The sequence below is a fragment of the Hydra vulgaris genome, chromosome 10 (assembly GCF_038396675.1).
Source record: "Hydra vulgaris chromosome 10, alternate assembly HydraT2T_AEP".
In the NCBI taxonomy this organism is placed as follows: Eukaryota; Metazoa; Cnidaria; class Hydrozoa; order Anthoathecata; family Hydridae; genus Hydra; species Hydra vulgaris.
Window position 1 is genome coordinate 37,215,001 of NC_088929.1, and position 17,265 is coordinate 37,232,265.

The following is a 17,265-nucleotide window of genomic DNA, read 5'->3' on the forward strand; positions in this document are numbered from 1 at the left end:
GCTGGATTGTTGTGACCAGCATCTTCAGCTTAGAATTTTTTTGTTTTGTTTTTGTTTATATCTTATTTTTAAAACAGCAGTTCTATTTTATGTCAATGGGTTGGTTTCATCTTTTTAACGTAAGATTTAACGTAAGACGTACATCTTTTTACAATTTTGACGTAAATGCGCCAGAAATAGTGTCCAAAATTTTGTTGAGACATATTGTTGCTCATCTTAATTGATACCGTTTTGTCGAGGGGCACAATGATGGTACTGTATTTCAAGTGCCTCATGAACTTTCCTTTAAAACTTTTTAGCATCAACTTTTAGAGTTCTGCATCTGTCCCAGTTAATTTGTTGTGCTCAATGTCTCATGTGTGTGGCTAATGCAGATTGCTCTGTTTTATTTCCTATTGTATTGTTTTTGAGTTGTTGCATGTGTGTTTTTATTTTTCAAAAATGAAAATAAAAACACTATATATATATATATATATATATATATATATATATATATATATATATATATATATATATATATATAAAGAGAGAGAGAGAGAGAGAGAGATACATGCATATACATATACAAGCATATATATATGCATATATATATATATATACATATATATATATATATATATATATATATATATATATATGTATATATATATATATATATATATATATATATATATATATATATATATATATATATATATATACAAACATAGATATATATATATGTGTGTGTGTGTGTGTGTGTGTATATATATGTATACACATATATATATATATATATATATATATATATGTATATATATATATATATATATATATATATATATATATATATATATATACATGTTAGTCTATTTTACAAAAAGAAAGCTTATGTTCTTAAAGAACAGACCAGTAATAAATTAGTAAATTATTTAATTAAGTTTTTTTTCACTAATTTATATATATATGCAGTGCTCAAAGTGGAGAAAAAAAAGTAACAGGATGGTATTTGGCAAATTAAAAATACCATCGGGTCTAATCATTGTTAGGCCCAATGTTATTTTATGAGATTTATAAAAAGGTGGTGGGTTGGTTTACACTTTTTAAAAAGGTGACAGGATGGCATCCTGCCACATCCCGCTTCATTTCGAGCACTGTATATATATATATATATATATATATATATATATATATATATATATATATATATATATATATATATATATATATATATATATATATATATGTGTGTATATATTTTTTTTACTTACTTTTTTGTTTATAAATTCTTTTTTTTCATTGTGATTTATGCAATAATAGAATTGTTACTGGGTAACAATTCTATTATAATTTTTTTGATTTTAGTGATTTACGCAGTAATAGTATTGTTGCAATTGAAGATGGTTCATTTTCTGGCAACATAAAAAAGATGTGTGTGTTTTTTTTTTTTTTTTTTTTTTTTTTGAGAAAATGCACAAAAATAATGTTTGATATTTTGTGTTTGAAAGTTTTAATTTTTTAGTATTTTGGATAACAACATGTTTAATTTCAATCATGGTAGACAGTTTGCTTTCTTAAGTCAACTTGATTATTTGTAAGTTTTTTAGTTTTTAAGTTGTATTAATTATATATTTACTAGCTGACCCGTAAAAATATAGGTCTCTGTAAGTCTATTTCACAGCGACTTTTTCCATACTTTCTCCATATATATATATATATATATATATATATATATATATATATATATATACATATATATATATACATATTTATAAATCGGTGAATGTTAAAAGGGCGGAAGTCCAGCAATGTAAACTTTTGGGAAACTAAAAAAAACAGCACTACTTTCTTTGTTAAATTTTTCTTAATGGTTTAACAATTTTTTTTTTGAAGGGGATAATGTTTTTCATCTTAAAAGCATATATTTTATTATATTTATTTTTAAAGAACCTATAAACCAATTAACACTGTGGACTTCAGCCCTTTTAACATTTAACAAGTAATAACTGCTTATTTTATTATGATTTTAATTTTGGGCTATAGAAAATATTGTCACAAACTGCAATAAATCTTTACAAAATGTATATTTATGAACTGTTTATATATTTTGACAAAATTATAAAGAAAAAAAGATCAATTACATTAATCATTTTCCCCCAACATCTTCTGCTTCTCCATCGTTGCTTTCTGCTGTAGGCCATTGCAGTAGTCAATATGGTCATATGGGTCTTAATACACTTTCTTAAATCATTCAGTTTAGCAGATTTTATTGGAACCTTTTCGTTTGTTTAAAGAAGCTGTTCTGGCAGGTCACCTTGTTTTGAGTTGTTTTTCTCATCATAAAAGTATGTTTGACAATACCATAGATAATTTCACTGGCTTTACATTGATCTATGTTGTCACAATTGTATTGTAAATTGTGAAATTTTCTTATTTTGTTGGTTTCTGGGTTTACCCATTGTTTCGATTGAGGTAACGTTTCTTTTATAGTGAACTGGCCACCAACTTTTACCATCATAAACTAGAGATGAACTCTCCACATCAACCACTAAAAACATTCTTTGATTACTACATTTTAATATAATTTTTTTTATTTCTTAAACGCTGTACACTCTATCATGCCTTCTTAACTCTCTTTTTATAATCGAAAAGTCATAGTCACAGGGCAAAAAGCTATACCCTCTGATTGGGAAAAATTGATTGACCTTTTTAATCCACTTATTTTCTGTGGGCGCCATAAAAAGTTTTGAAAAGCAATGGTTTTTATTTTGCCCCTCACAATTATTAGCAAAAAAGTTGAGTTCATCATGCTCTAAAGGACAGGTAGACAGGTAGTTCAAAAGAAGGAGCAAGTTTCATTTGGAGACTATCTAGCCTGCCCTCATAATAAAGGTAGAGTGTTGCAACGTTTCTCTTCACATCATGAATAGAAAATATACTAACTATTAACTGCCTTGGGTAAAATAAGGCAGTTGATGGTTTCACTGCCTAAAATACCTCTTGCACAGGTATTTTAAGCAGTGAAATGTTTTGCATATAATCTACAGTTAGGGACACAGGATTTACATTTTTTTTTTCCTAGCGCCCTGTACATCTTGTTTTATGGGTTGGTAAAATGTGCGCGTTTGTTATGTACTGCCAACTCAATTACTGCTGTTTGCTTAGCAACTTCATTAAGGTGAAGTGATTTTATCTTTAGCTTTAACTCTTCGCATATGCAACAGGTGTCTACTTGATGTTGCCCGAAACGTAAATGAAAGTAACATCAATCAAGCCGCGCAAAAATAAATACTGCTCATCTTTTGTATTGGACTGACTGCAGAAGTTTATAAATGCATCATCGAGGTTGTCTTTGCAAATAGATTCAAAACACTTTCTTGATCAACTGAAAAAAAAACACTATGTGGTAATTTTACTTTATAAAAAAAATTATAGGTAGCCTAGTCTAGGAATCAAAATAGAGTTTAAGTTAAAATACAATAAGTGATTGTAGACTACCCTAAAAATGTCATTCTATTGTCTTTGGCCTACAAATATTTACAACCTAAACAAGCAATCAACAACCTCGGTCTATAGGCTAACTATAAAATACAGAGGCTAAATCTGACCAAATTTTAGACAAATTATTACAATTTGGCTTAGACCGAATTAACTTAGAATTCTTAATTAAATTAAGAATTATTGTGTATTATCTTTCACCTGCATGGATCTTTGATAGACTTTGCATCAGCTTTTTGTCCCCTGTGGTTTCATATGCCACACCAGTAAGCCTAGATTTCTTAATCTTGTTTCTTTTATAATCATCTGGGTTTCTTATCTTTTTTTTATAACTTGTATGATCAGACTCACTACCACTATCACCCATTTAAAAAAGCAGTTAATCAATGTAAATCACTATTAAAATGATCAAACGTAATAAATCAACTTTATTTACCACGCTGTTGTACAATCAAAACAGCAAAGTGAGGTTACATTTGGTCCGCTGACTTCAGTGCAAAGTTTCTTGTTTTTTGTTAAAAGGGCTGAAGTCCGGGCTTCAGCCCTTTTAACAAAAAACCAAAACTTTTAGACACTGTACAGGTTAGAGAAAACTTTTGACAGACACCTTTTTAACACAAAATGATGGAGCTATCCTTTGAATATACAAACTTGCAAAAAAGTGACTTTCGCCTTTTTAACATTCGCTGATTCATATATCCTAGCTTTCTGGACCTGAAAAATACAGGTCTTAACCAAAACCGATCATTTCTATACTTATCTATTTCTTATTTACTACAATGTTTTTAGTAAAATAATTTATTCTGAAAAATTGCTTTGAAAAATTGCATTAGAAAAAATTAACCTGCGCACCTCATTAGCGCAAATCATTGATAGCTTAGTGGTTTAGTGCGCTGTCATCAGTGTCATTTCAAGGAGTTCAAAACCTTCCCTTTGCGTAATAAATTTTGAAATTTTTTCAATCTTGTTTTTAATAACAATGACTTCTAATTGTTAGAATAAAGTTTTAAAGTTTTATCATATTATACATATATTATACACAATTGTTCCATATACTGCCTGCAAACTCAACATATGCTTAAGATGTTTATACATAACGCTATAAAAATGTCAGAACTAAGAAGATAATATAGTTTTAGCAATCAAAAGTTATCAAGAGGGGAGCAAATCTAAAGTTGAAGTTTTAAATTTCCCACTTGGATGAGAAAATACAGTTACAGAAAAATGTATTCTGACAAACTAATTTTAGATTTAATTCTATATTAAATAAATGAAACCGTATAATGTTATATATATTTTTGTAGCAGTCAAAAGGCTCTATCTAAGTGTACAATCAAACATTTACTGCACAAGGTAGATGTCTCTTTTGGTTAGAAAAACTAAAATAACTGTGGAAAAAAGTGTCTGGACAGTTACTTTCTGCTTATTTTAGGTCAAGATCTTCAATAAAAGTTCATGAAGACCTTATAAGTATCCTAGTAGCTTAAAATAATATAAGTATCCTAGATATATAGTAGCTTAGTATAGTATAAGTAAAAGTCAAAAATATCATAATTTCTATTTCTGTAACGTTTAGAATACATTGACAACTGCTACCATAGCCATGGTACTTTTCACCATGCATGGTGATAATTGGCAGAAGTTGCTAAGAATGGTATTGAAGTGCTCTCAAAAGAAGGCAAAACGATTTGAGAAATAGCACAACAACTGTTCAAGATACTTTGGGGAGAATTAAAAAGCATAGAATACTTAAAAGTTTGCCAAGATCTGGATGAAAACGAAAAACAACTCCAAGAATTAATCAAAAAATCCTCATTTTTTGATTAATTCTTGGAGTTAAAAATTCTGTGAGACTAAATGTAACAAATATTGCAAAACAACTTAGAGAACTCAAGTTAGTTGACTGCATGAGTATGATTTACATGGTAGAGCAGTTGATAAAAAACCATTACTTACCAAATGATATATCACAAAGAGGATTGCATTTGCAAAGAAGTATCAAAACTGGACTGTTGACGATTAAAAGAGCGTATTATGGTTGGATGAAACAAAAATATGCCTCTATGGTTTAGATGATAGACATTAGACATGGAGAGGACCAGGTTAATTAATGCAACAAAAGGGTATTAAACAGACAATAAGGCATGACATGTAAGTTATGGCCTGGGGATGTTTCAGTTGGAATAGTGTGAAATGGTGTCATATTTATGTTAAAGAGGATACATTGACTTCTCCTAAGTTTTTTAGAATACTTTTAAACCATATGCTACTATCTGCTCAAGAGATGTTCAATGGAGAATTCATATTCCAGCAAGTTGGTGACTCAAAACAAACGGCAAAAAATACCAAAGCCTGGCTTCAAAGCAAAAATGTCAAGGTATTAGATTAGCTAGCACAAAGTCCAGACTTGAATCCTTTAGAAAACTTATGGAAAGTAGTCAAGGAAGAAATTGGTAAACCTATATTGATGAAAAAAGACAAGAATGAGGAAGCGCTCAAAAAATGCTGGAATTCAATAAGTATAACCAGGTGTAACAGCTTTGTTGAGTCGATGCCTAAGAGAGTTGATGAAGTATTAACTAATAAAGGACAATGGGCTAAATATTAAAGAAATAAATGACAAAAAAGAAAAAAATTTTTTTGTCTGAATACTTTTTTCCACAGTCATTCTAGTTTTTCTTAACAAAATAAAACTACTTAGTGTAGTAAATGTTTGATTGTACAGGTAGATAGAGTCAAAAAGACTTGTAATTATTAAAAAAGTTTTCTCATATTACACACAATCCTGTATAAAATGTTATGTAAGTAGGTTTTTTGCATTTGCATATAAAATTTTTATTAATTTGTTATGTTATGTTATATTAGATGCTATGCAAATAAAATTGTTTAAACTTTTGTGGTACCTCTTAATTTACCTCAAAAAATAAATCGCCTTCCTTTTAATGAAATTTCTGAGTAAACAGTAATGAGTTGAAACCTACTTTTTTTTATTCTATTAACAAATAATCTATTTACCAAATAGGAAAAAAAAATTATTTTGATATCTATTTCCGTAGATTTTTATTCAAGTAAAACCAAAGGTTAGATCTTAAAATTCTGTAATCGTTTAAACTTTCGTGAATAGCTGTATATATATATATATATATATATATATATATATATATATATATATATTTTTTTTTTTTGAAATGTAGACAAATGGTCAAACTTGGCTATTATTTGTTTTATTTTTATTTCCACAATCGGAATCATTTACCTTCTTTATTTGACTCATATCTTGTTTCTGATCCTATTCAGTGCTTAGTTTCTTTACATTCACTTTTAGGTGCTTCTGATCACAGTTTGATCTCTCTAAAGTTATTATCCCATTCTTCTCCATCATCAGAGCCCCCCTATATTTTTACTTATTACAACTACCTTACAGCTGACTGGGACTCTTTCTGTGGTTTTCTTTGTGATGGCCCTTAGGAAGAAATCTTTGGTTTTCCTGCTGACAAATGTGCTTTTTATGTAATTTCTTGGATTCAGACTGGCATGGAATTTTTTATTCCCTCTTGACAATTCCAAGTCAAACTTCACTATTCTCCATAATTTTCCTCTCATTGTGCTGCTGTAATTTCCAATTGTAACCATTACTTCCATATCTAACACCAAAACAGTTCTTCAGAAAGTAGACGTCTGTTTACTACTGCTAGAAATCGTTATAAAAATGTTTTGTCTTATGCTAAAGCCCGCTATTCTCAAGTCACGAAATCTTTCATTTTTATCTCCAAAGTGAGGCTCTTGAGACTTCAAAAGTTTTAGTAGCCTAATTTTTAATAGTGTCTATAACAGGGGTAAATCTTTTATTCCTCCTCCCTTGCATAGTTCAGATTTTATTACCTTAACTAAAGAAAAAGCTGATTTGTTTGCTGTGAACTTTCAGGATCAGATCCTACCTCATATAGCCAACAAACAGATTGATCCATTGCTTGACATTCATTTAACTCCAGCTTTTGTATCTAAAGTTATTTCCTGCTCAGACTCTTCTACAGTTTGTGGTCCGGACAACATACATGTTATAGTCTTGCAGAAGTGTACTCTAGAGCTGTCGCCTATGCTTTCAAAGCTATTCAACAAGTGCTTATCAGAATCTTGTTTTCCAGCCTGCTGGAAGCAGCATCTGTTTTTCCTAATTTCAAAACTTTTGTACAGCAGTCTGGCTTGTCTAACTACCATCCCATTATTATCAAAAGCAAGGTTTTTAAAACTTTAATTAACAAATAATTATTCTCTCATCTTGAATCTAATAACTTACTTTCTGATCATCAATATGGATTTCAATCTTCTTGTTTTACTGTTTTACTGATTTGTTAATAGTAATAACCGATAGGTTTTATCATGTATTTGATAGATGTGGAGATAAATAGTAATGTGCTTGATGAGTCACCTACTCTTTGTCTTCTTGGATTATCTCTTACTTCCGATCTTTCTTGAAAATCATATATCAAATCCATTGCAAAATTAGCATTTGGTAAGGTTGCTTCTCTTTATTGTGCTTGTAACTTTCCTACTCTGGATTCTATTTTTTATCTCTGTAAGTCTCTAATTCATCCTTTTTTGGAACACTCTTGCCATATCTGAAACGGATCTTCAAATGATGTCTTTTCTCTTATAGACAAGGTATCAAAATGCAGTTAAATGTTAAATGTGTTAAATGTGTTAAATTAAGTTAAATGTGCTCTTGCAATCAACCTTAAACCATTTTCACAACATTGTAATGTTGCTTCTTTTCATCTTTTCTTTAATTACTTAACGGGCTCTGCTCTAAAGAGCTACCGTCTTTTGTGCAATCTACTAAAAATCATTCTTGTGTTAACTGTCATTGTATTAAGTCTCATTATTTTACTGTAACTGTTTATAAGTGCCCAAAGAATAATTTTTCATCTAGTTTTTTTTCGCGAACATCAGTTCTTTGGAATTTGCTCCCTTTATTTTGTTTTTCCTGATAAATTGAAATACTTAAAGTCAACTGCTAATCCTTATCATAAAATTTAATAAAATTTTATATAAACTTATCTTTTTTTATAAACTTCATCTTGTTTTATAAACTTCATCTTTTCCCTTCCAGTAAGTTCCAGCTCTAATACTGAATGCTTGCAGCCTTAATGAAAGTGAAAATGTTTAAAAAAAAACAATAAAGAAAGTAAAACATTAAAGTGTATTAAATAATAAAAACATTATACTTGATTTATAAACTAAAAGCAATAAAATAAAAAAAATATGTCTAGCCAGAAATTTAACATAACATTGATAAAACTTATATATTTATAAAACTAACAAAAAAAATCAAAAGTGTGACTAAAATGAATTAAAAATTATTACCTCCTGCACAAAAATTACCATGAACCATAAAAATATGGAGCTTTAGCACTAATGTTCTCTATATTTTTATGGTTCAAATCAATATCACATTATTATTTTGTTTTACAATTTATTTTTGGTTGAATATATTTTTTATGGCAAAAATTGTTTTAGAGATTTATTTATCAATATTTATGAATAATAATGCTTTCTTTATGTTGTTTATTTGGTTTTTCTTGTTTTAATATTTGTCTTTAAATAACTTTTTCTAATGCTTTTCTTCTTCTTTTTTTTTTTCCTTTTTTTCTTTTGTAAAAAAATCAATAAGTTTGTTTTGCTCAAAAATTTATTTTGCATAATAATATTACATTTCATGTCTATATATATATATATATATATATATATATATATATATATATATATATATATATATATATATATATATATATATATATATATATATATATATATATATATATATATTATCTATATAGATCTTTATCAGCAAACAAAATTGATAAAATACCAGACGATGCTTTTTTGGGATTAAAAGCTTTAAGTACTCTGTAAGTGTTTTTAATTTTAACTCATTTTTAGATATAATTTTTTTTAGATAATGTCAATAATCAATATTATCAAAGAAAAAGAAAAAAAAAGAAGACTTTGGGTGACTTTAAATATTATAAGATTCAGAGAAAAACTTTTGATTATTATTAATTGTAATAGATAAAATAAAATAAATTTTAATCTAAATTAAATTATATCTAAATCTAAAATTATATGTAATTATATCTAAATCTAAAATTAAAATAAATTTTAATCTAAATATCATAAATTAACTAAACTTTAATAAAAATTAAAAAAAAATAAGTTATTTTAATTTCTTTATTTCCCATACAAAAGGTTCAAGTTGTCTGAACAAGTTTTCTAAAAGAGGGAAATAAAATGGTTCAACTTATTGTTTAAATAAAGTTTGAGTAATTTAAGGTTCAACCTAATCTGAGAATTTTAATAGTGATCAATTAGACGATTTCAAGGAACCAAAACAAACAGTTAATGATAACAAAAGTTTGAGTTAACCGGTGTTTGACTCACAGGAAATAAATTGTAATTATTAACTTAATATATTGCTTTTATATGTTAAAAATATAGCCTTATAAAAGTATTCATTTATTTTAAAATAAAATACTGTAATGTAAAGATTTAATAATATTAAATCTTTGCATTATATATTATTATATTATATATTAATAAATTTTTGTATTAATAACAAGAATATTAATGGTTATAATAAAACAAGTTATTTTAAAATTTTTTCTTTAGTTCAATAAACTATTTTTGAATAATGAATAAATGTTAAATCACCTTTCACACCAAAACCTTGGACATAAAAGGGAATTATAAATTTATATAAATTAAGATCAAATTGACTTTTAAAAAATTTCATAAAAAATATAACTATAGATTGAGAAATTAGAAAAAGATGACAAAAACGTATTGGTTAGAAATTTGAATAGTATAATTAAAATAATAAATACTGCCCTTTTTATCTCTAGTGTATGTAATAAAAGTTTTGAAAATTTTTTAAGAATCTTTTTTATTTGTCAGTATTGTTCATTTAACTTAATATTTAGAAACCTACAAAATAATGGAATTGGTAGATTAATGAAAAGTCATTTTCAAGATACATTTTCTCTTAAATTTTTGTAAGTACATAAATTAAAAAATAAGTTTATATACATACATGCATACATACATACATACATACATACATACATACATACATACATACATACATACATACATACATACATACATACATACATACATACATGCATACATGTATACATATATATAATATACTTAATAATATATACTTTTTTAGCTTTTTTCTAAAAAATGCGAAAACACTGTGTAAATACCTGTTCGCCATCTATATACTATTATATAGAAAATTTTATCTTACTAGGATCATCGAAACAGATAGACTTTTTCAATAATTTGAACAATCATCATTTTTTGCCAGTATTTATTAACAAATGTATGTAAAAAAGCATATGTTAGTTTATATAATTACAGTTTTATATTATTAGTATTATTAACTTCTATTAGAGATAATTAACAAAAGAGTTTAATAAATGATGCATGTTTGCATTTCAGATTACAATATTTATTTCAAATTAGCTAGATCTTTCTGATAAACATTCTTTCAAATCTGTTTTTCGATTTTCTCAAACAACCAGCAAAATGTTTTGTCAACCAGCAAAATTTTCAGAGGTGAAGAGTTCTCAAACTTTCGAATAAGCCCAATGTTTCTTTCAACACAATAATTTGTGACACTGAGGTGTTTAATAAAAAGTAGAAAGTCTGGCATGCCTCGAACCAAATCTTGTACTCCAACATCAAAATGTCAGACTTTATTTAAATTTTAAGGTCAGAATCAGCAAGAGCCATGACTACTGCTTAAAGCATAAGATATCAGGAGTGTATATCATGTTTTAAAACTGTTTATATCATAAGATATCATATTTTAAAACTGTTTTAAAATGAAGTTTCTCCATCAATATCCCATTCCTCTTTTGTGAGTTTAACAACTTTGAATGAATTGAAGTTATTCCATACTAATTTTTCAGCAAGACTTGATTTGAAAAACCCTGGAGCATAAAATATAGCAATCATTAGATAAACTTTAGAGAATAGAATCTGCTGATCTTGATTTAATTAGTTTATAACTGGTAACGTCAATTTTGAAGCCATGTTATATAATGCATCTGCCATGAATCTACCTTCAGACACCAGGTTGATGAATCCTAAAGTTTAGCTTGCCAGACTGAATTGCAAGATAGAATCTTCTCGTGGGAAAATCTCAATTTCAAGAACAAATTTAATATATGTCTTGACCTCCAAGTATATCTGATGAATTCCAGAGCCAATTATGAGAGTATTCTTGTCAAACTTTAAAAACTAGAAAAGGCACCACAAGTAGATAAAAACAGGACAAAATTTCCCAATTGTTTCTTAAAGTTTGAGTAAAAGGCCTTTAGCAAACCCTTGGTGTTATCTCCAGTTATAGATTTGTAAATATGTTCAATATGTATTTCATGTAATTGGTGCCTGTGTTATCTACTCTTAGGAACAATTCCAAAGAGAAGATTACATAGTAGATCAGAACAGAAGATCAGGGTTAGTATCTCTTGTAACTGTTTGTTGGATTTCCTTCTTCAAATGTGTAACTAGTTTGCCATCAAAGCAAAGGAAAAGATTTTTTTCTCTTATTTCCTTGATATAATTCTGACTGTTTTTCTGTTTATCTTTATTTTATTCATTTTTACTCCTAAGTAGTTTATGATACTCTAAATATTGTTTGATCCCGGTAGCTTAATCTCTTAACTATGACTTAGATTTAAAAATTACATTCACTATTATGGCAAAATATATTTGTTTAGGTTTTTTTCAAGTTGCTTACTTTTTTTTCGTATAGCGCGCCATAAATTGTAAACGGGTTGTTTGTTTTTTTGTAAAAAAAAATATTTTAAAAAAGTTAAGTTTTCACTTATCTCTATATAAATGTTTATGAGAAACCAAATTTGCAGGCAATTAAAAGATAAAATATAGATTTAAAAAATACATTGTTAATAAAAATCATTTACAAACACCTTTAAAATTTACTTTAGTATGACAATACATGAAACAAAACACAACGCACAACCCAACATTACAGTCCATACACATATATTTTGGCTTGGATCTTAGTTTGTTCTCAGAGCATACAACACATCTTCTACTAGGTTTGACAGTTTTCTCTGTAGCTGGAATACTTTCAATGAAATGACTTTAATAATAATAATAAATGTTCTGTTAATCATAAAGGAGAAGGTAATACATGAGTGCTTTTTTTCCCACTGATTTATGGCATTTTACAATACTCTTTTTAATAATTGATGCTCTAAACTATAAGTGTATCATATTAGAAAAAAACTTGTTTTTATAATATTTACATTGAATGCATAAACACTAATTAGGTGGATGAAAATCTTTTTATACCATTTTTTTACACTTTTCTTTCAGATTTGTAGGTTGTTAACATTTTGTCAGATTTGTCTATGCCACCCATGTTTTTGTTATATTCATGTATCACTAGAGGAGTTTTTTTTCTTTCCTCAGTGACTATATTATTTAGAAACACAGGTACTTAGTATATGTACACCTCTTTTATTTTTCTATTTGGAATAGATTATATTTGTTTTGTGTCATACCGTACTAAAATATCACCAGTTTTAAGATTTTTAGAATTCTTTATATCTTATGGTAACTGTTTTCAATTAATCCTTAATGTACCAATACATTCAGTATGATCTAGCAATGCCTTGCAAATTTCATAAGATGTGTACCAGTTATCAATATGCAAACAATAACCATTTCCAAATAAGTAATCCATTAGTGTAAAAATAGTTTTAGCAGCTTAATATTCGTATTTATCTAAACCTGGAGCAAAATTGTTGCTCGTTTCATTTCCAGTGTCACACAATATAAAAGACTGCATACTAAATCTTGAGCGTTTGTTTAGAATGTATTGCTTTCAGCTTAGGTGACCTCTCCAAAACAGTAATGATTCATCTATTGGTATATTTTTATGTAATACATACAGAGTTTTGAACTTATTTACTAAGTAGTCATAGATTTGTTCAATCATTGCTTTTTTACTATAATGTTTTGGCAAATTATTGTTGTTAACAAAATGAAGAAACTTATCTATAAGGCAAAACCATAGGACATTACTTTTTGAATTAATGGTGTGTCAAACAAAGGGTTTGCTGAAAAATACATTGCATATGTTGGTTTCCACAAGATTAAATGATATAAAATGAATGATATGTACAATCTGATATAATTTCTGACTAATGGTATTCATTTCTAAACTCTAGATCTATGTATGAATTCATTATTTTTACAGTGTTCTACTGCAAAAATGTTACTTTTTTTTTATGCTTTTTGCTGATATTCATCCTCATCAGAATTTTTTTACCTACTATCAATGCCAGATTGAAAGATCTGCTCTAGTGGGCATGTGTTGTCCGATATATGTCTTTATTTAGATATCGATTTTATCTCATTTATATATATGAATAATTTACATCAGGATTTTCAATTGAGGGTTTTTAATTTAATTAATTGTAGTTTTTTTCATTATGATATTGGACATCTCCACTGGCCTTTACTGACATTTGTTTCTAATTACCTGCATACCTATGGTATCTCCTTTATCTGCATTTAATCTTTGCTTCAAGTTCTTTATCTATATGCCTCCTTATAAACTATTTTATAGCATTTTTCTGATGTTCCAAAAATGCTAAATCTTTCTCATAACAATGTTTGTTTCTTGATTGAGTTGTATAAGCTCTTTAATGTTGGATATTCCCCAAATTATTATAAATACTTTTGAACTGTTTTGATCTAATTAAATATTGATAATGTCCTAGAAGTAACCCATTAGTTGGAAGCTGATTCTGAGGTAAAAAAGAAATAGGAGATTCAAGAAAGTAAAGGGGACTCCTACAACTGACATTCAGATGTCTAACATGTTTTGTCTTCTTTTCAATACTTGATTACACCTTTGTCTCTATATGTTAGCAATTATATAAATAATGATTAATGTTTATTTTTTAGTTATATTTAATTTATAAACAAATCATTAAATTTAATTGATGTCATTGCTAAATAATATTCTATATAATACCTTAAATAAACCTGAAACTATGTTTATCAAATATTTTTTTCTATATATGCAATTTTTTATAAGTAATTTTGTTAGAAGTTTAAAAATGCTCAAAACTAATGTAAAATGTTTTGCAATGCAGTTTTATACTATTTAACTGCATGATACATTTTGATGAAGTAAAAAAATATTGACGATGATCAAAAACATTTTTGAAATAATACTCAGTTGTGAAATTATCTTATTTCTATATCTAGCACTAATACTAGTCCTTAAAACAAACAAACAAAAAAAACAGTTCTAATACCACTGAGGGGTGTTGAAAAGAATTAGATGCAGTATTAATTTTTTTTTAATCTTAAATCTTCTATTGAAAGAAATATTGATTATATATATATATACATATATATATATATATTAGTGATTCATTTTGAGGAAATCTAAGTTTAACTAAAACATAGATATCCTCAAAATGATGATTTGATTTGAGATTCGACTCGATTTGTAAATCAACGCCTGATTCGATTCGGATTCGATACCATAAAAGGTGATTCACAGGGCCCTAATATATATATATATATATATATATATATATATATATATATATATAGATATATATATAGATATTGATTTGAGTTTATAAAAACTATAGTAAACTATTTTGAATATACATTAGCAGTTTTAGTTGTTTTCTAAAAAAATTTTTCTATTTTAAATTTTAAAATTTCACCTTTTAACCAAATTAAATAAATAATGAAAAATAATACAAATACACAAAACATTTAGACTAGTCTCTTCAGACGGCTCTTTTAGTATAAATTCAAAAAGTTGTCATCTATACATTTGTGTATCATTTACATTTGTGTATTGTTTTTTTTTCCAGGAATCTAAGTAACAATGAAATTGCTTTTATTGAAGATGGAACTTTTTCTTCAATTAAAGTAGAAATGTTAATGTAAGTTTGTTATATATGATTTTTTGTATGTATCTTTCTATTTATCTATTTTACTATTATTTTTTTTATTTTTATTTTTTTAATTTTTTTTAATACATTTTTGTTTTATTAAACTAAAATGGTATAATTTTTCAATAATACGTCAACAGAAGTATATATAAATAGAAAACATAGAAAAACATAGAAGGCACATTAAGATTAAGTTTAAGGTTTTTTAAATTTAAAAAATTTTTTAAAGTGCTATCTTAAGTCTAGAAACTAGAAGGAAAATGATTTTGACCACAGCCACTCACATGAGTATAATCTTAAGTTTGGACTAGAAATAAAGATGATGCTTAAAGAACAAAAAAGAAGTAATCATAAGACTTAAAAAGCTTATTTGGTCGAAAATTTACCATCGATTGTAAGCCCCAGGATCACACTGCCAATTTTAGTACTTAGAGTTTAAAAAAATAAGAAAATTTTATCAGGTATTGAACAAAATTTTAATACAATTACAATATTAAATACAGTTTCTATTTATTCATTTCTATTGCTTTTTGTTATGTAAAAGAGCATTAAAAATGAATGAATAGAAATAATTTGTTGTAATATATAATAACTTATACTTTTATACTGTTTATAATTTTATATTTACATGAATTTTTATAGTATTTTAACTTGATGTAAAATAAATGAAACTCTAATAAACTTGAAATTGTTTTCTTTACTTAACAGTCTTTACTAAATTGTTATCTTTACTTTTTCTTTTTCTTTTTTTTACCTAAAAATGCCTAAAATTAAGTTAGATATATATTATTTTATATAATAATTTATAAAATAATTTTAATTTTATTTTAATTTTAGTTTATATTATTACATGCTTTTTTTGTTTTGTTTTAAATTTCATTAAAATTTTGAATAACAGCCAGCAACATTAGTTAACCATTTTTTTCACTAATACAATTTTTTAACTTATATAGATCATTACACTTTTATCTAAAACTAAATTGGCTAATCTTTCTACAAAAATGTGGAGTATTTGGAAGTATTCTTTATGTAGGACATGATTATTAATACTATAATAACAGGATAATGATTACTGAAGATAATGATTATTAATACTATGGACATGATTATTAATACTATAATAGGACATGATTATTAATACTATAATTACAGGATAGATTAGTAGGACATGATTATTAATACTATAATAACAGGATAGATTATTAGGACATGATTATTAATACTATAATAATAGGATAATGATTACTAAAGATAAAATTTGTACTTTTAATTAAAATTTTTGTGGATTTTATTCCAAACATATTGTCAGTTAAGGAATACAACATGTTGCTAGATAACTCTGTTATTGCTAAATGTTAGAATGTCTTCCAGGTTTTACTCAAATTAATGATTTCAACAACTTTTTTTTAAGGTTCCTAAAGCATTTTCTTTTTATGGTTTTGATAATTTTATTTTTGATGATGTAATGCAATTGTTTTAGTTATTGTTATTCGATTTCAATATTTTATTTTTTGACATTCTGACTGGTTGAGACTATTATATATGGGTAACACTAAAATTGTTTGTTAACTAAATTAATTTTTTTTTTCTAGTGATTTGGAAGGCAACAAATTAACTAAAATTCCAATGACAGATTTTTGGAATAAAAAAATCTCTAGAATGTAAGTTTTAATAGTTTATAAAATATTTTGTTTGGAATTCAAAACTTAAATCTAGTATTTACTTTAATGAAATACTTTTAAAGGTTTTACCTAAAATCACTTTG

At 26.5% G+C, this 17,265-nt stretch overlaps 1 protein-coding gene across 1 annotated transcript in view; it reads left to right on the forward strand.

Annotated features, from left to right (window-relative positions):
- Positions 1–17,265, forward strand: part of LOC100210231 (uncharacterized) — a 232,714-nt gene that overhangs the window by 102,202 nt on the left and 113,247 nt on the right. Inside the window, exons 22-27 of the mRNA XM_065807935.1 lie at positions 1,345–1,410; positions 1,502–1,573; positions 9,315–9,386; positions 10,455–10,526; positions 15,420–15,491; positions 17,093–17,161. Coding sequence (XP_065664007.1) covers positions 1,345–1,410; positions 1,502–1,573; positions 9,315–9,386; positions 10,455–10,526; positions 15,420–15,491; positions 17,093–17,161 — 423 coding nt within the window. The remainder of the gene's footprint in view (positions 1–1,344; positions 1,411–1,501; positions 1,574–9,314; positions 9,387–10,454; positions 10,527–15,419; positions 15,492–17,092; positions 17,162–17,265) is intronic.